At 42.5% G+C, this 23638-nt stretch overlaps 1 protein-coding gene across 1 annotated transcript; it reads right to left on the bottom strand.

Annotated features, from left to right (window-relative positions):
• Positions 1-122: 122 nt before the first annotated feature.
• Positions 123-23340, bottom strand: tmem39a (transmembrane protein 39A). The gene is made up of 9 exons (XM_088913427.1): positions 23035-23340; positions 12470-12663; positions 8156-8378; positions 7466-7549; positions 7028-7182; positions 5204-5531; positions 2042-2229; positions 1539-1659; positions 123-687 (listed from the first exon to the last, which is right to left on the bottom strand). The coding sequence occupies exons 2-9, from the start codon at positions 12580-12582 to the stop codon at positions 454-456; spliced, it is 1446 nt and encodes a 481-aa protein (XP_088769553.1). The 5' UTR covers positions 12583-12663; positions 23035-23340; the 3' UTR covers positions 123-453.
• Between the last annotated feature and the right edge of the window lie 298 nt (positions 23341-23638).

The following is a 23638-nucleotide window of genomic DNA, read 5'->3' as shown; positions in this document are numbered from 1 at the left end:
ACCTGTATCAAAAATGGGTTTTTTATTTGATCATTTAGTCACACATTTGCAGCTTGGTGTTGCTATGAATTGACTTGCTTTGCTGATATATAAAAAAATAAATGCAATATTCACAAGAAGGGTAAGAGACAAATTTGTCTTTATTCTTTTCCATAATCAATGCTGCAGTATGGCATTTGGCTGTGACAATCTTGGCACTCCGGTAATTAATTGGTCGTTGTTCAAAAGGTGGAGCAAAGCAGATGTTCTGAGATGGCATACATAACACATGCACAACACAACATCTTGCATATGCAAAGAAACAGAAGTCTTGAAACGGTATACAAAATATAAAATATTTTTTTTAAATAGATACAAACATTGCATGAAAAATAGAACCGTATCAAAATAATATTTCTGAGTTCAACATCAGTTTTTCCCCCCAATCCCGTCCATCCCCCACCCTCAGCCTGTTCAATGAGACTTGATTCCGAAGCTGTGCAGAGGATAGGAGTAAGCTTTCCCCAGTACAATCCTGTCCCTAAGCAGTTTAAATAAAACATAATAATTACAAAAAAGAATTAAAGCCAAGGAGAGCGTGTGGTTCCATTTTTCAGATCTGAGCAGTGAGTAGAGCTGGTACAGCACCACGCTGCCTTCAATCAGGATCAGAAGGTTCAGGATCCGTAACGGCTTGTGAAATAGGAACTGCAAGACAAGGCATACATCGCACAGGTCACTCCATACTACAATACAAATCTGAGCCCACCCTGGAAAGCCAATCCCATGCTAGATCTGAAACCAATTAACGATGGGGCACTGCCTTCAGTTACTGGAACGACACAAACGGGGAGGAAGGTGAAGTGTACATGCGAATTTTGTGGGTAACACAGCGATAAAAGGTTGTTTCCTCAACCCAGTGGCTAAAATAACACCAGTAGAAGACAGGGATCCGTTTGTGTGCACGATTGTTTCGAGAAGATGGGGGGGAAAGGTAATTGGATCTCATCCTGCTACACGGTGAAAATGTTGCTCTTTCGCGCGTCTTCCTGCCTTGATCTAAACAAATCAAATTCTCCCACTCACAGACCACCCTGACCACGAGATGAGCCACGTTAAGCCACCAACGGCGTCCTCCACTTAAAATTAAAGCAAAGATCTTAACACCTTCTTCGAGCGCAAATGTTGATGAGTCATTTGCAAAGCATTTCTTCAGCTGTCCATCTCCCTGTAAGCAAGGCTGCACTGAAACACATCAGGTCTTGGTTTAAGTAATAAAAAGCTGGAGCCGCACACTGACAGGACAGTGATGATCTGGAAAACGTCAGTTCCCAGGTTCCCAGCTTGTGCCCCTCCTTTAATATTCTTAAGGTGCACATTAGCGCAGAGAGTTAAACGGACTAAACTGCATTGATCCCAAAAGCTCACTGTGATCTCCAACAACCCAGCCCAACAGACATGTTAGTTAACTAGACAAGGGCTGTCTTTTACAAATGGATACTTAATTGTTCCACGTGTAGTAAGAAGACAGTGAAGTTTCAACGAGAATATTTACTTACATAAAATCTGGCATGGGATACATCTGAAGGCACTGCCACGTTACACGGCCCTACAGCTTTGTACAGGCACCGGTTATGTCGCACCAACACACCCTGGGGCCATATTGTGTTTTCTGACCATCTACAACAACAAAAAAAATGGAATTAAGGAGAGCTGACGTACAGATCAAACATCAAAGAACAGGAGGAAAAACCACCTACTGAGCGGAACTGGACCAGATTTCACCAACACTGTCGAGGTTTGTAGTTTAGCAATGAAATCAAGGTACGATATGTGGACGGGTGGCGCACTGCCAGAATTGACTGGTCATGCATAACTACCATAACTACTCTGGCCTCACAGCCACCCCAGCCCACCTCCCTGCTGACAAACAAAGGCCCTGAGGCACAGCATTACAAAGTGAGAAGAAAAACCTAAAGTCAGTCTCCCAGTCGAAGAACAAGGGCGTCTCGTCAGACACGGAGCCGTCTGCCGGCGCCCGCGGTCAGCGAGCATGACTCACACGTGCTGCGGCGCGTTGCTGTACGAGCCGTGCTCTAGCTTCTGCCACTTGCCCAGGTGGGCGGCGGACCTGTGCAGGAGGTCGCAGTACTTCGGCGGCAGCAGCTGGCTCATCAGCATGACGAAGGCGTTGATCCACACCATGATGAGGTGCTCACAGGACCACCGCATGTCGTAGTACTGCGTGCTCTGGAAAAGCAGGACAAGCAAGCCCTCGGGTTACTTTCGCATCCGAATCGAATGAGAACGCGCCTCTTGTTGGAGAAAACCTGCCTTTACACTGCATCTGGGCAGAGAAATAAGCTATCAGCTAATCTCTTAAATACAATGAGCAACTTTTGAACATTAGCCAAACCTTTTCAATTTCAAGCCTAATAACATCTGCTGTATTTTATTACCACAACACACACTTGTAAAGTAGATTAGTAATTACTAAAGAGTTCAGGCAAAAACTTTGATCAATGAGGCATTTCATTTGTTTAAACGAGCTTGTTTACATTTAGGTTTAAAGTATGATAGAAAACGTATGAAATATTATGATAAGAATTTTTTCATTTAACCTTTTAACTCAAGAGGGATACAGTTATGCCATCTAAATACTGATTACTCATCGCTGATGTAAATACACTTGGATTAATAGCACGTCCACATTTGAAATGTTTTGCCAAAGTGAGCAATACATCTTCCTGTTACTGCTTTTTCCTATTTTTTCCTAGTTAAGTTAATGTTTCTTCCTAAATATTTTTGCCATGACTAATAACTACTGCAACGAGAACATCAGTGGAAAAATGCTTAAAGCTAAGAAGTACTGAAGTACGGAATATTTTTGAAATTATAAATTATAACAGTTAAGTCTTTTTACAAATGAGTCGCAGAGAACTAAAATAAAAGTGAATTAAACAAAACAGATTTTAATTAACAGTACATATTCACTACATATAATTAGTACGTTGACCACTATTGTTACTATAGCACATGAAGTTGTTTTTGAATATTTTGTTTCTACATTATTTCTATATCCATATAATATTCTTTAGACTGAATAAGTTTTGTCATAGCTATTAAATCTATGGATGTTCTAGAGTTCTACAATAGCAGTAGAGCACATCACTTCTAATAATTAAATCTTTTACAAAGTTAGTTACTGTATATGCTGGCTTGCCTGCTGTAGTTTACAAAAAGAAAAGTTCTCTGGATCTGAGATTTTAGAAATCCTCTACTGAACAATGAGAGTGCTAGGCCAAAAATCTAAGGGGATCTGAACAGTATTTCTAACATCCAGTCCTTCATTCTGAATTCTGAGAGCATCAACAACCGGATACAGCCTCCAGAACGACAGATGTCACCTTCAGATTTTATTTAGTTCTTTTTTTTTTAAGAGTGTTCTAAGTCCGGGGGAAAAAAAAACTATTGCAGATGCATGCATTCTTCAAAGCAGGCAGCAGCTCTGTGTGGTGGTAGTGTGTTAGGAACAGGAACATTGAGTGAAAAAAAGAGAATTATTCTTTTGTCATCACTTCAGTTCTACAATTTTACTTTCACTGACAGGTGACTTCTCTGATGTAAAGCTTATTCATTGCTAGCTAGGAATTTTCAATAATCTGATTGTATGACTAGCTGCACCTCAAAGGTACCATGGGTTTTTTTTTTCCCCAATGTAAAACAAAATAGATTCTGTATAACTGACAGGTCATCATAAACGACATGAAACCGCATTAATTATGCAACTAATTTTGCCCCCAATTATTTCTTATGAACAGAATACCTCAAATTTGTTTGTTGTGTGAAACACATAGCAACATTAAGTCTGGCAAATTGTTCCGCCTCTGAAAATCCAACCTCCAAAAGCCACTGAACATAGCAGGGCACCTAAAGCTCACCAGAACAAACTAGAAATTCTATGAAATCCAAAGAGATAAATTGTAATTTAAATGATAATGTTAAGAATACTGGAGAAAAAAAATATTCCAATAGAGTACTAATTCTTGCAATTGTCATAACAGATACCAAACGCTTGATGTGAAGCACACAGTACATACAAAACTCTCGAAGGAAAAGGGAAATTTCTCTATGAACTTCTGTCCACAATTATCAAGGGAAAAAATGTAATCTTTATGAGGACAGCATAAACAATTCCACCTTCCTTTTAATACTTCCTACTCACTGTACCAGCATTAATATGACATATGCAATTAATTACAAATCAATTTTGAAGATGACCGTACTCCATAGGTTTTGCTCTGTGGTATGTTTTGCTTAATAAATATTAAAATAAGAAAAAGAAAAGGTGTAAAAACTTCAGGATTTAACACCATCTGGAAAAGGTCTGACAAGTGCTCAAATAAATATGTTTTAAATAATGAATGTACAGTTAGAGTTTTGGAACTAACAGCAGTGTCCCCGAGACTGGAATATTTCACTAAACTGGAAAGAAAACACTGTTTTATACTCTGCTCTTTCAGATAGCTCTGGCATTTTCCGCCAAGGGGAAAGAAAAGAGAATAATTTATTTTAAAAATCTGAACCAGGTGTCTAAAAAACTACAGCCTTGGCTCGAAGATTATTAATGATTGCCAATAGAAAAACGTTTTAGCCTCAGGTAACTACTTCTATGCAATTCAGGAGTCTGAGTAGTAAGGATACTGAGGAGTATTTCTGAAGAAAACTTGTCTTGTAGGGTGGAATCTTGTTCAGCTAGGTGTTAAGTATGTACCTTGAGTTTCTCTTTGACATGAGACTGATTTGTTCAGTTTACGGCATGCTGCACTACATCACTGCGTGCCCTGAAAAAATCTGTCTTGTGTATCAGTTTTAGAAGTGAAGGCAGCGAGTTATTCATTAAACTAAGAAAACTAGAGCAAAGTTTATCTACGGTCTGCCTCAGCTAAAAGAGAACTGTCACATTCATATTAAATATATACCTAATTAAAAATGAATGATCAAACTAGGCCTCCGCTACATTAACCTTCCCAGCAAGTGGCTGCTAGAATTATAGTTATTAGTTAGGAGCTCACATCTACTAAACAAAACGACAGGCAGTTCACTGAAACAGATTTCTGTAATGTTGGGAAAAAAAAGCTCTGCATGGTGACATTTCATACAACAATAGTCCTACACTTGGACAAACTGAACTAGATCAAACACTGATCAAAAGCAGGCTTACTTTTACAAAACAAAGTGGAAGGAAGGCTACATAGTAGGCACTGAAGAGGGAGTTGAAGAGGACTTCCTTGATCCTCCTGTTGAAGTCGGCTTTCAGGCACTCCACCTCATTGCGGATGAGGTCGGGGGAGAGGGGGCAGGTGTGCGCAGGAATGGAGGTGGGGCTGTTGAACTGTTCCCTCAAGTTCTCCCGCAGCAGAGTCAAGAAGTCCTTTGGTCTGAGGAGCGGCCCATCCATCTGCTCCTGCTCCAGGTAGCCGCAGTCTGCGGGAAGAGTCTGGGCTCGACTCTCCTGGTGGAAACAGCACAGCGGCACATACACCCCAAACCTGCAAGGCACATTTCGGTTACTGTGACGTTTTACACTGCGCAAGAGCCTCGCTGCCTGGCGAACGTGTTAATCAATGACTCGCACTGCATCAAGAAACATAACACTTCATAAAACAGGTCAGAACCACTGGCTTTTTATGGATGCTGCAAATGCAGAAGACCCAACTTTCATGTTAAATGTTAGCATGGGTTATATAAACTAAATACAGGACTATTTTGCAGGAATTAAAAATGCTTCCCTCCGCAATGCAATCTTGAATACTCATTTATTGGTCTTGAGCTGGTCAACCCAAGACCGGCACCTACTTTCAAGAGCAGCCTAAGGTGGGAAATGCTGGGCTGTAAAAGCACTACGGAGGCTCTCTTGTTCAACAAGTTGAGCCTTATAACATATGAGATGGTTGCTTCTTTCTGGCTACATCACTGGCTAGCACACAAATGGCCAGGTGTCACAAGGAGCCTGGGCTGGCCACAGCATCCTCACTCTAGGTGCCTGAATTATGGAATTTGTGCTGTGCTGAACAGCAGGTGGCTAAGCCTCAAAGCATACTGGAGGAGTGCGTGCACTGTCCTCAGGCTGGCTCAAACATGTAGCGGAGAGCAGAGCTGGTGCGCACCGTACTCAAGAGACTTAATACTTCACTTCAAAAGCACTCAACACGATTTGTGATTAACAGGTTATATTAACAGTTCACTATTAAGAGGTTGGTCAATGTCTTTATGGATCTGCAAAACAGCTGCTTCCTATATGCACTTTGATCAAACTGGCCATAGGATCAAACGCAAAGGAATGAAAATGCAAATGTTTTTCCACTAGAGGCATGGGAAAGATTGAAAATGCTTCTGCACACGAAAAACAGCACTGTAAAAAGGCAATGGGATGAGTAATGGGAAATGACTGCCTTCTGGGCAAGGTCAGACACAGAAACACAGAACAAATAAAAAGCCTCATTAGATATCTTGCTTTGGAAACCACAAATTCTGTGAGTACTGAGAAACATATTTTCACACACACAAGGAAGGGGGACTACAAGATACATTCAGATTAAGACAGTGGTTTTGATATGATCTTTTTAGCCTTAAGAAATGTGTGTTTGGAGGATAATAAACAGTGGCAGACATACCGCACTGCTGATTCCCTGCTGTTTTTCTTACCATCTTTAACATTTCAGGCATTTCAGTTAAACTTCCGTTCCCAGGATATTAGAGTTAAAGCCCTTGCTCACTGAATTTCACAAATGTATTTTCACAATGATCTTAATATACTACTGGTATTTTAGTAAATTAAGAACACACCAACATTAAGATGTCTGTAAGATTCTATAAAGACCCTAATATATTTTTTAATCTACAAACAAGACAGTGACAAAAGTACGCTGGATGAGACAATGAAAAACAGGGGGGCAGAGTGAGATAAAGGCATTTTTACTTAGATGACAAAAAGCCAAGAAATCTTTAACATAAAGCTGTTAATGAAAGGAAAGAGCGTACTTACGGGTACCCTAGAAACAGAAGGTTGAGCACCGAGTGATTTTTGAAGAGGCTCACAAGAGTCCAGCACAGCACCCATCCGCACAATGTGAGCAGAGTCAAGCGAGCTGCGATCAGCACTGTGTACCTTACCACAGAGGTGGGCCCAGTCTGAGAGGCCTGCAACCCAAACCAACCAGAGTGACTTTTCAAGCCTTAACCCAGAATCACTAACTATATGTATTTTTTTTAAAACTCGAAACCTGAAATGGCCTGGAAACACCTTATCAGTGAAGTGGAAAAAAAAAGTACTTCAAGAAAGTAAAATAGAACACATAATTGGTTCCAAGTTCCATTAAGCTTTATGAATTAATTATTCAAGAAGATTACGAAACACGACTCCTGGTAAGATCTTTCCAGTGCAGTAAGGCTGTGAGGAAAAAAAAAAAGCCAGAAATGCTACCTCTGAAATGATTGTCCACACTAATCTCCGCGCCAGCATGACAGTGATGAATGTGGCCAGGTGATAATCAATTAGATGGAAGTTCTGGAGACAAGACAACATAGCTGTTAATGCACACAGACACGTCCTCAGTCCTGCAGATATCACGTAAGACGGGAGAATACTGCAAGGAGCGCCTCGGTACAAGAAACTGGCTCTGGTCTTCAGTGCTAGTCTGCTGTCCACAATTAAACGATCCGCATTCAGAGTAACCCACAGAATGATCGACTAGTTCTGGATCTGCTGCCTTAAGGCGGAATAATTTGAAAGAACGTTGGCACTTCACAAACTTAACAAAAATACTTTGAAAGAGCTCTCCAAGGGCCAATACAAGGTGCATTACAATCAGACCACCTGATTCCGCTTAGCTGTCGGGTTCAACTCTGCAAGAGAGACCGACACAAAGGATAATGTCTGCAGAAGATCACTTGCTGGAGTTAATAGCCTAACATCTAAAAAGACTGCAGAGAAGCAAGCCTGAGGTGTGAGGGCACTTTCACATTTCTAAAGCCTCTCTAAGCATGAGAGCGTGGTAAAAGAAGTCAATGTCAAAGTCATGACGTACACGATTCTTAAGTTTTAGGATACCACCCGAGACAGGAGGGATACGAGGCCCAAGTCTGTGAATCAAGCTGGCGCAGGTGTAATTACCAGTGAGGTAGAGGCTGCGGGGTGGCTGTACGGGTACCACCAGACAGTCTTGTAAATGTTGATATACTGCACGAAGAGCGCCACCAGCAGGTACGTGAAGAGCAGGAACTCGAAGAGCAGGCTGCCGTCCAGAGGGAGCTCTGGGATGCGGGAGTGGCGCACCGGCTCCGGGGTGATGAGAGCCGTGATGGGAGGCGCGGACAGGCCCACGGAGTTGCCGCTCCTGCACGAGACAAGGGGCAGCGTCACGCGTGGGTGAAACACCGCCTCCCGAAACCCCAAAACTGAGCCATTTAAAACAATCGCACCAGGACGCCTTGCTTTAAAACCTGCTCGCCCCTCCGGGTCAAAATCCATAGCGAGTCAAACACTGGGAAGTTAATCCGTCACATACTTGCCCCTAGGAACTGTTCCCACGGTAACGCGCCGAACCACTCCGAAATCTCGTCAAACAGGCCGGATGAAGAACACGGATATAAAGTACGAATCTGCTTCTAGGGCAGATTACATAAAAACATTATCTCACACGCCATATGACAGTACACCTGCTCGTATCCCCGTTAATAAAAATTAACCGGCATAAAACAAAATCTCACAAGTTTGGATCCCGCTCACACTGTGGCGCTGCGCTGATCAGTTTTATTACGTTACTGAAGCTTCATCAGGGATGGGGAGTGCCGTTTTTTTGACTGTTTTACCATTTTTAAATTGCTACATATTAACATGTCATTATTGTATAACTTTAGTTAATTTTAATGACTAATTGCAGTTACTAATTACTATAAAATATGCACGTTTTGCAACTTAGGGATTTTGAGTAGCGTGGATTCATGTATAATTCACTATAAATTCACGTACAGTCAAATTTAACCCCCCCCCCCACTAATTCAAGATATCAAATATAAGCATAAAAACAGAAATAAAGGTAAACAAGACGGCTGTATACGGCTCACTAACTATTCTCTGAAAAAAGGAATATCCCAGATTCCTCTTTTGGATGCTTCTTCCATGTTATGCTAACTGTACCTCATTGTTATCGCCATATTCTTCTGGTGGTCAGATAAACTGTGCTCTTACCTTCCTGTATGAATTATATCAAGATGACTAACCTGTCCTGCTTGTTCCCTTGGTTATTTAAATACTGTCATATCTTAAAATCTCTCAAATGCTGGAATGGGGCCATATTAGTTATACAGGTTCAAGTAGGCATTCATTACATGCTGAAAGGAGAAAAAACAGGGTGTTTTGCTTCCGGTCGTGCTTCATTTGCTACACCTGAAGAAGGCTCAACAGCTGAACATTGTTCTCATTTTCAGCATCTAACTGTTCATTACAGCTCCACACTTGAACCTCTTTACTACTTCTATCCTCTTTCACTGCCATTTAATTCAAAGCAAAATAAGAATTACCCGCCTGCATTTTTTTCCATAATTATTATTAAAACCACTTGCTCATCAGTTAATCCATAAATAGATGTGCTCCAATAAGGCCTCTAAGAACTTGCGATTTTTTCCATCACTGTCTGTGTCTAACTACAGACGTTACCACTTGCTGTATTCTCGCCCTCAAAATAACTCATGGGCAAAACTCTCAAAGCCCTACTGTGAACTAACTCCCTCCGGTTTGCTTTGGTGCTCAGGCTTCAGAGAGTCCAACTCCTTTCACGGTACTCTAATAGCTCGGTACCACTTCTTAAAAGAATCAAAACCGACAGTTGATCAAGGCTCAATAAATCCAATCCCCTCTACTCCTATTTAGACTAACTTGATTGACGGTGCTCAATTGATCCTCTGTTCCTCAGTAGGACCCGGCAAATAGTCTCGTCTAACGGCTCTAACTACCTCGATAAAGTTCAATCTAAAAAGAAGTCTTGGTTACTGACAAGTACTTCTGGCCCCTCTTCAGATCAGCACAGCCTCTATTCTAGTTCAACAAGAATCAAACCGTTTTGAGTAGAGACTCGTGACCAACCTACCAAATGTACATCGACCTGGCCCTGATCTTACATTCAGCAGTTTGAACATGCCTTTTCAGGGCCCATGTGCTTCTGGGGATTGCAATGGCCTCATTCTTATGGTCCAGCTGACATTCCCTCAGCCAGGCAGGTTAATACAAATATTAAAAATAAATCACTTCTAACATTTTCAGAACTGGGGTTATGTGACCTTCTGAATACTGAACAAATTACCCCTTTATGAACTGCATGAGCAAGTATTCAAATTCATGTATGAATAGGCTAGTGTTCACGCAAAAACCATGAACATTTCTTTCTGAAAGTGTCATACAAGACAACATTTTGTATAATTTTGATAACTGTTACATTTTTCACATTTAGAGAGAATTCAAAGGACTGGAGCTTGAGATGCTAATTTCCCAGTGACAATGAATAACTGGATTCTGACATCATTATACATGTACATAAATTAACCCTGTGCTACAACCCGGAGGACAGAGAAGAGTATGCTGTAAAATTCTTTAAGCAGTTCACTGTTGGTGGCTGTACAGAAGTTTGATTTCAGAAAAAAGCTAAGAAGAATGCTTCCTGTATCTTTAAAGGCTAAAAATGTCTACTACATTTTTTAAATAATAGCATACACCTTCCTACAAAGTCATGGACTTTGTACAAGTGCTGCAATCTTTTGGGCTGGAGGCTATAGAGAAGTATATCATTACATTTTTAAGAGTGAGGATTTTCGCTCATCCACATAAGACACATGAATGGTTTCTGAACGGCAAGACCTGTTCAGACAAGCTTTACACTTCCTGCAAACAGGTACTTTATACAAGAACCACACAATTGCTGAACTAGATGCTGATACTGCAAGTGGTTAACAAAATAATACTGCCTGTCTAGCATTTTCCTGCTGGCTGTAACCAAAATTTCTAAGACATCTTATGTTTTGATCAGTCAGATAATACAGAAAATACTCTGTGGTTAAAAGAGTGGTCTTTAGGGGACATGGAGCATCAAGATGAATAAATGCAAAAGATTTAATGTAAAAAATACCTGGCCGTCTGGTCTGATGCCTGTTCATAACTTAAATATCTCTTTAATAATCCCCCCTTTTCCTTCTTACTTTGTGTTTCTGATGGATTTTGAAGCCAAAAAAAGTTAAAACATGCAAGGTTTTATAAAAGACTGGGAAAGTGTTTTTCCTTTCTTTGCCTACTTTCTGGGTGTGCTGGGATCTTCTGTGAAACAGTAAACTTGTTACTTCAAGTCCTACAATCCTTAGTTACAGACTAAGAATGAGCAAGAATCTACAAAAGCATTGCGTGGCACACCTTTACAAATTCATCTTCAGGGCGTCAAGTACATCACAGAAAATAGCGCTGCTATTTCATTCCCTGGCAATGAAATCAGTGCTTCTCCACTCCTGTTAATACCTCAGAGCTTAGATTTCATCTAGAGCAAAAAAACACTCAATCTGAACTAAAAGAAAGGCACAGATTGCACAGATTGAACACTTTTCTGCAGACACTGCCCTGATTTAAAGAGATTAGCATTTGTACAAGTAGTGCCTAACCTCATTGCCATCAGCCTGAAACTGAGCACAAGTAATTAAAGATTAGCAGCCTTGATTATACTGGAGAGTGATGGAAAAATGAAATGGTGGAATATACACAACAAAATAGAGAGGGGGAATAGTGGAAAACTACTTCTGACAAAGGAATGGCACTGTAATTTCAGCTTTCTCTGATCCCAACTAGCCAGCTGAAGTGTGTGACATTACCGACACATTACAGTCTTTACATGAAAGCCAGGGAACACTGAGGTGGCCAAGTAAATGGACCTGCAAAAGCAAGAGCAGGGATAGGGTTCATTGGTAAAAACACATGATTTATACTGCACAGATCTGCTTTCATCATGCGCTGTGTCTGTGCCCCTAACCTTCCAGATGGCTCCTCAAATTGAAAACGGATGCTGTACGGTACAGTTCTCCATCAGTGGCGCAATTCGAATGGCATAATCTTATCGCGGAGGTGCCGTCTTGTGCTGTTCCACGTTTTGCAAAGTGGTTCCCCCACCCCCACCCCAACACACGCACACAATCCAAAAACGCAAAGACCAAGGAGCACAGCTGCATTTGAAGGTAGAAAGAGCAGAAATGGAGGAGGAATACATCACTGGAATGCATGTTAGGCATCACTGTAAAAATAAGATCAGCTGCAGCTACTGCAGTGCAGTCGGAATGTGGTGGCAGCTGTCAAGAGGGAAGAGCACGCCTCCGGCGCTCTTCCTCTGGTCTTCTGGGACAGTGAAATGACGGGGGGGGGGGGAGTGGGCCGACGGCCTGGCGCGGCAGCACTTACCTGTTTCTGAGGCCTGTGCCGTTACTGCAGCTGCCTCCCACCAGGGTTTGCAGGGATGGCAGGGCTGACCTGCTCAGCTGCTGTCGGCTCGGGCCCCTCCGTCCCCCAGGCATGGCGAGGCACCCCACCGACCCCCGAGGCTCCGGGCTGCTCCCCCCCGCACTCTCACAGCTGAGTCCAGCGCTGCCCGACCACTGCAACACAAGAGGGTGGTGACGACACCGAGCCGGGCACCTCATCTCTCCCGAAACCCAGGAGGGTCTTATGCTGCATGCGAAAGGCAGCAGTAAATCACTCCCTGACCCCCCAACGTGAGCCACACAGGAACTCCAGACTTTGATCACTTGGAGTGGAAAGTCCTCCCTGGATCATGTTTAATATCTGATCCTTTCCTCTTTTACAACAGATGAAGTATGAAAGGGCTTTTATGCAGCATAAAATGGCTACTGTGAGTAACTGCTGACTCACCACCCACGTCTCTCCTATTATCTGGTCAGTGTCACCACTTTCACAAGGCTTTGAAGATAAACAAGTTCATGGTGTGAAAAGTCTTAAATGTTCAGACTATGTACGCCATTATTCTCAAGGGGGACTAGCAGTACAAATTTGTTTTTGCCAACAGAGAGAGAAAGAAATAAGCCTATATTGACTCATGATATGGGCAAGAACTTTTTATTTCAGTTTAGCCCAAGTACGAGGACGTGGACTGCCAAAAATAAGATTAATGCTCTAAGAAATGAGGCTGAGCATAGAAAGATCAGAAATCCAGGAACATTTGCAAAATGACTTTCTTTTTTGCTCAAGAGGAAGTAGGTGTGGATCTGAAAGAACTGGATGATCACACATTGGACAGCTCACTCGGCTGTACTGTGTCACCCACAAGGACACACCAGAGCAGTAAAAACACTGCAAAAGTCCAGCCTCGACAGGCAGGAGTCCCAGGGGCAGCTCTGAAATGATGGAAAAAGTCGACCTTAGCAAGATTTAACACGTGATAAACGACTATTTTAAACCCACTACTTCAATGTTAATTCAAGGACAGAGCACAGAACAGCACGTTACCTGCAGCATTCTTCAAACACCAAATAATGCTGCGAGAAAACGAAGTAGCAAAAATTGTTCGGAACATAAAAACACCAGAAATTCATGTATCGTATCTGATCCTAGTCCTTGCTCTCCCTAGACCAGATCACTACAACTGCAAGCCTAGCTGGTCTTCTTGCATCAGCTACCTGCCCATCTGAAACTCTGCGGCTTCGGAAGCATTCTCTCTGCCCGACTGGTGTCAAGCAACCCTTTTGCGTGGCGTCTTCACTAGGTAACTACCGTGCGTTGTTCTCCAATCCCACATTCCTCCCTTGACCGACTCTTGTCCTCTCCACTGCTCCTTCTCCTGGGCCTTGAGCTGCTCAGTCTCTTTGCTCTCCTGCCTCTTCTGGAGCTCATTCCTGGGAATACCCAGAATTGCACATTCCAGTATCTTCTCCCACCTCCTCAAGACCCACCTGTCTGGACTTGACATTTAGACTGGAATGATTGTCGCAGATTCTCTGCCCTGGAATCTACTGCTTTTGTTCCAGTTACCACTATCTGTATTTCGGTCATTTTTGTTTTGCTTTGGTGACAGTAGTATGTGACAACAGAGCATTCATTCATTTTTATTACACAACTGCGCGGCAACTCATACTTGTACCCATCTGTACTGCTGATTACAGATCACTCAGTAATCTGAAAGAAGAACCCTTCTCAAGAGTACAACAACAGCATTTCCACTCAGAATTTGAACCTAAATGATCAATTAAATGTCCAGAGCCTCAGCCACTACCTACATGACATATTGCATACCGTACCGTTTCAAATGCAATTTGCCATCTTGAACAAATGTATTAGACACACATTTGCTTTGCAAATTGTAACATATTATTGGGTTAAATTCCTGCATTCAATTGAGTTTAAATTCAAGATTCTGGGCCACAACAGGAGCCAACACATCTGCCGATAAAAGAGATGCACAACATGTTTACACTGAATAATGAGAAAGAGTGAAGTGGTTTCCTTAAAACTCCACTATCCCTGAAAACAGTTTTGACACCACTATAGCACAATACAGTATTGGTTGTGAATAACTAAGAACAGACATTCAAAATATTAAGCTTACCCCATAAAAAAACAGTTGCATTATTAACTTATAGTCTGATCTTATTTATTCTAACATGTCTCTCCCAGTAGCATAAATGGGTGTTATCCTAAATATCCCACAGCTAACACCACTACCATTACACCATTATTTTTCATTTGATGAAAAATCACTTTTGAGCGAACCTGAGGAATTAAAGGGACTGTGCTATTAATACCCCTGAGTGTCTTCAGACTGTATTATCAGAGTGAAAAATGGACTGACGCAGGCTTGACAGATCACTCCGGTGCGCAAATCCCACTTTCACATCAAATGTGACAAATGCCAAGCCATGAACCATATTTGTAGCTTTGAGTCAGCTGCTGGATTACACACGTATCTGATTTTGGACTTTTACCATGTTGCAAATAGAACCCCTCCAGGCTCCAATTATTGGACATGCCCTTTCAGGAAAGCCTGCACAGTCCAAGGATCAGTTCATCACTCAGAGGTATTAACAGCACAGTATCTTCAATTCCTCTTTATTGGAGATCAACTCTTTGATCTTCAGTAATCTTCAGCAAAGAGGATAGAGTAAATTCCTTTAAAGACTCCATTAAATAAAACAAACTTGTCCTTTTCCTTCTCTGGGACCCCTGGTGCACTTAACTGGGCTTGTCTACTTACGGGCAGTCTTTGCTTAAACTGGCAGAAATCTGTCCCGCTGTCCTCAAGAGACATCCTGGTGCCTTGGGTTAGCCCTTCATGCTCAAATTTTCCACCTCTGCTTTAATCAATACTAATCAACTCCCTCATTGAGACTCTGGAGCTTAAAAACTAATTCCAGGAATGCGCTAACATTCACTCTGGATCTTCCTGCCAAACAGCACACAAAACCTTAAATAAGATCCTTCACTGACACTGTGGCTGCAGGGCTGTCTGCTGATGCCAAAAGACTTCTCCTGTGCAATCTAAACTCCCCACAGTCTGCACACAAACTACTCTGTATTGCAGGAGCTTAGACGCAGCCCTCAGCCCTTGTACACCTGACGACTCATATACACCGATTACTAATCCCATGGAGGGTCCAATTACCCACAAGGCCAGTCAAAAGGGCCATTTGTAGCCTGTGGAATTTCACTCCCACAGGATACAAATCGGTCAATCCTGCCGGGTGTGTCTAATTAACACTCCAGCGGGAGACTTTAATCAAAGCCTCTGCTTGTGCCTTCACAGGTGCCCCCTAGGGAAATCAGGGTATTGCTGTAAGTGGGGTCTGTGGACCACTAGGGGACTCCCTTCCCTCTGAGCTACAATTTGCAAACCAGCATCCCTGATGTCTTCCATTGGATAAACCAAGAGTATCTGGTCATTAGAGACCACAACTCTGTTTATAAGAGCAGGGGAGTCAAGCTAAACTGCACTCCCAGCTTCCTCGGTCCAGCCTACTTCAATTTAACTGAAGGAAGTCCTCACCTCTCCACCCATTTCTCATGGCGGCAGTGTTACTTGTGTGTAACTGCTGCCACTCGTCATCCAGGTGTTGTGCAAAACACGCACGTATTACACCAGAACTCAATGTCACGTCTTTCAGCACTTGCTTCTTTGCAGTACTGTATCTGAGCAGAAAGTGGAAAGTATTCAGGAAGGTGACCATCTGGGCCATGATGGTCATCCTTGCAAGTGGCAATACAGTGAGTAACACAAGCAGGGCACCTGCTACCACCATCTGCTAGTCCATGCTAATGAACTGCCACATAGCCTGCTAGCTGAAGAACATTAAGACATTAATTCAGACATAAACCCACATCAAAACCCAGGCCTAAGCTACTCCAATAGTATACTAAGTGCTGTTTAAAACTGACTAAGGGAAAGGTTTCAGGTTACCAAGAAAAAAAGGAACACGTGAAATAAATGTTGGTAATACTGCTACATTTAAAACTGGCAAAATGCCATGGTTCACTTTTTGACTTTTTTGAAAATACAGAGCAGTAAGTATAACCTGCTATGTGACAGCAGGGGAATTTTAGTTGCATTTTGGCAAACCTCCAAAGGTCTATTTAAAAATGGCCATTATATGAAATCTCAAGATCAACCATACACATGCTGGTACAGTTACAATGCACGTCAATAAAGGAAGAATATCAACAATAATGTTTAAAACCAGACTTCAAAAAAAAGGTGCTAGTAATGCACAATGTGTTCTTCCTCAATTCTGCAGCAATAACTGAACTCAGAAATGCATTGCTTATAATTCACAACTCCAATTTAACCCACAGTGGCGCAGTGGTGAGCACTGCGGCCTCACATGAGCTGGGGCCTGGGTCCAGTTCCTGGCGTTCTATCTGCGTGACGTTCGTACGTACTCCCCGTGTTCGCAAGGATTTCCTCTCACAGCTCAGAGACACAGACAGGGGTAGCTCAATCGTCTTCTGTGAAACTGGCCGCCCTGGAGCAGGTGTGTCCATGCTCACATCTGCCCTGTGATGGATTGGCATCCTGTCCTGTACCCGGTGCTCGTTGGGATAGGACCCCGATGGTATGGAAGTCAATGCTGCTACCTGACAGCACTATGGTCCTGGACTCAGTTCTGGGCGGTCTACCTACTAGGACTTGGAATACTTCTATCAGCCCCCCTCGTATCCTTCTCTGTTCAAGTCAAGCTCAGATCCTTCAGTGTGCCTGGCGAGTTTTGAAAAACCGAAGTGGTGAAAGGGTCAGAATGATGTGATTCTGCCACAGAAGAATCACTCAGACCTTGGAATAATGCTGCCTACACAGACTGTCACTGAATGTGCAGGAGTACACCGAGTCCTGAGAAAATGAGATCCGTGGCCCAATGCAGTACCAGCTATAACAGAAACTGTCACGCTAGAGCCTTTGTGTTGTAGGCTATGACACAGCTTTTGCAGCTAGTACAAAATGGGAACTCCGCCTGGTAATGCACACAAATTAACAAAACTGTCACTACAGGACTGACAGTGATCAAAGTCACGATTAGGAAAATAAAACTGATGCTATCTTGCATGATATGTAGAAAAACAAGGAAAAACGAATCATTACTTTAAATAAGGTAACTTCATGCTGGGTAGGACGGACAGCAGTGAAGTTCTGCGAACTCATTGTTAACAGATTCTTCCAGCCACACACCAGGTGTAAAAGGAAGAAGCAGTCCAAAGCCACTTCTTTCAAAGTACAGCTCGACTTTTTAATGAAAAACTATGCTTTTTAATCAAGTATTGTACAAAGTCATTGAGAAACGGCATTCATGCTCAGATCCTTAGTGCCAGAGAAGAAATCCTACGTCTCTGGGAGAGAATATAAAAACACTGTTAGGCCCTCTCCCATCTCCTAGTTGCTGATCTGGTTTCGCAGGATTCTTAGGACTGGCCATTAGAGGTGAACTGGGTTTTGGGGAAGGCGGAAAAGGGTTTAGCTACCGTCTTGTTACTTCTGGCACCTGTGTCAGGTCCTGACCACAGGACCGCCGCTGGCAGGGTGTTATTAGGATGGTGGCGTGTGTGAAAACCCCAGCAGTTCCTAATACAGCCTGGCACCCACTACCATGCCACAATCAAAGTCACTTATAGGGCAACTGTGGTCCCAACTTCTCCGACCCGTTATTAAATCTCAGTAACAAAATAAGTTCATTAACGGTAGAGAAACATCAGAGAAATTTCAAATTAAGAACAAAATCATGAACTTTGTGAAAGTACTGCGAGTCTCCATGTGGTCGTAAGCCCCTGCTCTCACCACTGGGGAGAGCCAGAGCTCCCACGAACTGAGACGTGATACGGCCCTTCCTGCTCACTAGTTACCGTGATGCGTCCACGTGATGTATTAGTGAATAAGTTGTGAAGGAGACATTTCACCACAGAAATGTTCCAATGTGATCTGCATGCAAATAGCATTTATCAGCAAACCCATCTTGAAGTTTAAAGCAATAGTTCTATTGGATGAAAAGAGATGTATTCACAAACCTGTTTCGTTACAATGTAATTAGGCCGCTTCACCTCACCCGGGAGTTTTGTTGCCTTCTCAGAACATGGCGCTGTGCACACCTGGAAATTTCATCTAGTTTGTGAGGTAAATTGGGGGGTTTTACAAGTTATTGTGTACCTTTTACTTCCACTGTGGTTTGAAAAGCACTCATCAATGCCGATTCTTTCCAACCCCGAAATATAAAAACAGTGTTGCAGCTCCCCTTTCAATCTTTTGCTCTGCCAGTGTTACCTCTGAATTGTACACACACTGGTACAGCAGGTACCTGCCCGCCCACTTCAAATAGCATCGGCCGCCACTCATTCAGCAGTCAGTTACCCGGGAAGGGCAGGTGTACCTGACACACTGAGTGTCCGGTTTATGTTCACTGGTCTCTGAGCACTAGGGGCCACATGGTGCCCCAGTGCACCCCCAAAACATCCAAATAGTGCAGCGAGTAGGGCATCCAGGGTACAACTGTTACATTCTCATCACACAATGATGAGGCGCACGCGAGCAGGATGAGGACAGTGTCCTGTAATAGGAAGGGCAGTGAGTGAAATCCCAGCATGCCATCAGACAGCCATCGTTCACGTCGCCACCTGGCGCTCCTGATGCAGTGGAACCGGCGCCACGAAAATCATGAATCCGCAATGACATATCAGTGCTCTGAGGGGCCGCGTGACCTGTGGACTCCCAGGTCAGGATCCGTCATGAACAGACGGTGCTGATGTATTTTATTCGAAGAAGCGCCTCCAATTCTCAGTTTCAACGCACTTCCCCTTAGTTTCCGACTGGAAGAGCGCCTGAGCGTCCTGCTTGTGACAAGGAAGATGATGATGGGCATTGTGGGAGGAAAAAAAGCACAAGCTCGCGTTGAGGCCTGACACTGGCACATGGTTTTGGGGAAGAAGGCAGGGATCTCTGAAAGCTAGGCAAATTGTAAAAAAAAAAAGTCACGCAGTGTGTTTTTCTGACTTGAAAATGCAGCAACAAAATCCAACCTCTGGTAAGTATGAACAAGTATTATTAATATATTAAGTCCTAATATGCAACTTAAATTGATATAGAGTAATTCTCCATGTTGACGCCAACGTAAAGATTTGAGTACTGTAATATGGCAGGGAAAAGCAGTGATGTATTTCTCTTTAACGTTGCAAAAATTCGGGAAAAGGAGGAATAGAGCAATCACACTGCACAGGGGACAAAGATAACAGTGTTCTCTTGTCAATGGCAGATATAAAATCAGTACATGATTGTGTCATCTGAACAGCAGTCATTTCAATCAGATAAGTTAAATTATACTAGGAAATACTAGGAAAAAACAAAATAGTAGGGAAATAAGACACAAGATACATCACAGCCAGTCTCTAAATAAACCAACAGCCACTGAACAGGAAGCTTAGCTTTGTATGGACAGTACAAATAAACTTGGTTTCGCTCTCATATCAGACAAGACAGAATAATACTGTAACTTCAATATGGCAGGCCAAATGGTCAGCTTGTGACATCAGAATCTGCAGAAAACTGCACTAAAGCAAAGGCCGTCCACCCAGGAACTGGACGCCTAATTTTGGTTAAGCTTTCTAGATGCGCAGTGGAGGCCTATAGGGAAAGGCTGTCCAGTCCTGGAGCAGAAGAGGTCTGAAGGTTTTCCAGGTCCATTTAAAGCAGCACCTGAAGGGATGTGCAGAGGAATTGATCCAGTTGAGCCCAATTTCACACAGGAAGACATGAGTTGGAAAACAAATCTGCAAACACACTAGCCCTCCAGGATCTGGATAAGAGAGCCCTGTTATGGAGACTGCAAGGGTTTGTGATCATTTTAAAAGAATGATTAAAGACCAGGTACCTTAGACAGATATACTATGACAGAAAAATCATCAGATTTTTAGCAAAAATTGGAACACTGCATCTACCAAGATGGCAGCCTTTTTCACATACTCAAAAACCCTGTCAAAATCTTGTGGATTGAAATACCGATTGACCTGAAACACAGCAGGTTTAATCTACAACCTAAAGATAACAAGTTGTACATGAGAGGTGGCATTTTTGTCCTGTTTGTATACTTTCGCTGTTTGCGTATTTGCACAGTTTTTGACGATATTGCACTAGCACCATACTGTTGTTTACACTGTCCATTGTCTTGTCTTCTGTCCTATTTATATACTGCACTAATGCATTAGTTTCTCATTAGTAAGAGAGACTAATGAGAAACACTTTTCACTATACTATACACCTGTGTAAGTATAACGATAAATAAAGTTGAACTGAATTGAATTAGTAGCTAATTGGTCCAAGTATCTCATCCAGCCAAATCTTGAATGACGGCCAGGGTATCGGCTTCAACAACATGGTTGGGAAACTTGTTTCATGCTCCCACACCATTCAGGTAAAGATACATCCCCTGTACCCTGTTTTAAACACAATTCCAGTTTATTTGAAAACTGACAGCTTTCATTTAACAACCAGAACTGCTGCAGTGCAGCCACTCATACAATTCGCTCCACTGAGCAAGCTACGTACTTGATGAGAGGATCTCCTGAAGGAAGACAGGGCATCTTGTTCCATACTCCTACAACCCTTAGTATAAAGAAGTGCTTCCCACTGTCAGTTTTAAATGGACTTCCTCTAAGCGCCTGAGCTGTGCTTCTGATTGATCTTCGGACGTTAGTCTGGTCCAATAGATTATATTGTGTCTTATGACCTCCTTTGGAAACCAGTTTTCTGCCAGCAAACCGAACTGTAAGTCCTGCGATACCACGTTTTGTGGCACAGCCAAATAGCTCCTGCAGCCGTTCCTAACAGTTGGCTCGAGTTTTGCGTAGGTTGTCTAACATTCATGCGTGCAGTCGTCAATTACACGATCACACAGTGAATGATTTTTTTTTTACATCAGCACACTGATAAACAGTTACCATTACTTAGCAATGTCAATTTAGTATGAAGGAATGCAGAGGGAAAAAATAGCTGAATGTATACTTTGGAACCTTAAAATTACTGGAAGCCAAACAGGTTTAATTTCGCACATCAGAGCACGTTAACTAAGCTGAGCCATTGAGGAGTACTTCACAGTTTCCGCGGAGAAGTGAGGTATAATTGATTACGCATCGGCTAGTAAACTACAGGGCGGGTCAGAGCAGGCCAGTAACGCCCAATACCTCGACACAAAAGCTTGTGTGGAGCCACAAGTCATATTTTTTTTCCAGGCAGATCTGATGTCGAAAGTGGGACGCAACTGCGTCTTTCTCACCCCGACAGACTGGGCTTGCACCTGGAAACAACAACAACAAAAAAAAAAATCGCATCGCGCTGTCGCATCACCTTTGAAAATGGGGCCCCCACTGGGTATGACCCTTTGTTAAGAGGTGATCCAATCATGCACAACCACAATAGTGGGTATGGCGTCATCACGGCTCGGTGCTTCGGTCGTGATCTCCGCTTACACCAAGAAAAGACGATTATTGTCGCTAGAATCAAAGTCACATTCAGCCCGAATCAATACCAATCCCCCACCACCAAAAATGCATGTAAATCGATCCCTAACCTGTTACGAAAATGTTGTCCAGGTGTATTTAAAACGGTCTGGTGCATGCATTGGTTTCGTGCAATATGTACACGCTGCTACAGTACTACTGAAAAGACCGCATACCACTAAAAATGAGCACACTAATACTTCCTTACGCCAAGGTAAGAAATCAAAATCACACCACGTAAAGTCCACTGATGTTACACTTGGAACCACGGTATCACGAGTACTTGAAATGGTCTCTAGAATAAATTAGGAATTAAACTTATAAAAATACGAAATGCGGGAAAGGAACGGCTCACGTTTATTCTAAAATGCCCAGCCACAATATTCATATGATATTCGTGAAGTTAACACTTTTCCTAGTGTCGTCTGGATCCACATGATATTTTCCTACACGTGGAATGGGTTTCAAATTAACTGCTGCCAATGGCTTCACTGCGCTCGCAAAAATAAGACTGTACAGAAGTAGGTGCATTTTCAGAGTCTTTTACGAATTGTTTGTTCTGACAAAAAAAAACTGGAATGACACTATTAGGATTCTAGCACACGAATACAGAGAGAAAAAGTCCTTCGGAAATCCCTTTTCCGCGATGATTTTGTTTACATCATTGGCTAAAAATGAAGTTACGTGTTGATGCTCGAGGACAATAAAATACATATGAGGATATTTCATACACTGTGGGAAACGTACTGTTTATACTGAAGTTCAATGCATTGGCAGTAACGTGCAATGCTCTCTCGATCAAATCCAAATTCCGAAAGTATGCTGAACACAGGAAGCAGACAATCAATAAAAAAAACTGAACGGACGCCAGGAAATGGTATTTCAAAGTTTCCCACACTAATCAAACGTTAGTCTAACCGCTAAAAATATTTTAAAGAAAGACATCCTATGATTTTACCTCCTTGTTGAAGAAAAGAAAGATCTTTACTCACACATTAATGAGCAGTGGATGGAGTTGACGCTGATACATCAGTTGTGGTGAAACTGATCGTGGGTTGCAACTATACAGGTCCAAAACGGAACATTTATTTCTGTGATTTTGGTTTGTGTTTTATGACAGAAGTACACCGGAATGCTATGCTTATTCATGCACGCAGGGACCTGAAAAAAGTTTTTCTTTCTTCTTATTTCAATACTTCCAAGCAAAGAAAAAAAAAACTTATCACAATTTCTCCCACTCCAGACCTGTCGCTTCCACAGAGCGACCGACGTGGCAAAGCAATGCCTCCTTTTCGCTGACGTCATCAGCTCCGCGACACGGACAGACAGGTCCTTTCAGTGCGCAGTCGCAGTGGAGGTGAAAGCGAGCAGGTAGATGGACAATGTGCATGACATGTGACTGGAAAGTCCCCTGCTAACTGTACGGTCGAGAACAGCTTCCTCTGAAATCTTTGACACTGCGGTTCTCTTTAAGATGTGGCTTCATACATAACAAAAAAAATAGATGCTTTTTTTCCGTTTACGTATCTAATTGTTATCTCTTACGTTATTTTGAAGATAACATTGTAACTTTGAAGTTAATTGTTCATTATTTTG

The sequence above is a fragment of the Atractosteus spatula genome, chromosome 4 (assembly GCF_055471065.1).
Source record: "Atractosteus spatula isolate fAtrSpa1 chromosome 4, fAtrSpa1.hap1, whole genome shotgun sequence".
NCBI lineage: Eukaryota > Metazoa > Chordata > Actinopteri > Semionotiformes > Lepisosteidae > Atractosteus > Atractosteus spatula.
Note: the sequence above shows the minus strand (reverse complement) of the source record. Positions and strands in the feature narration are given on the sequence as shown.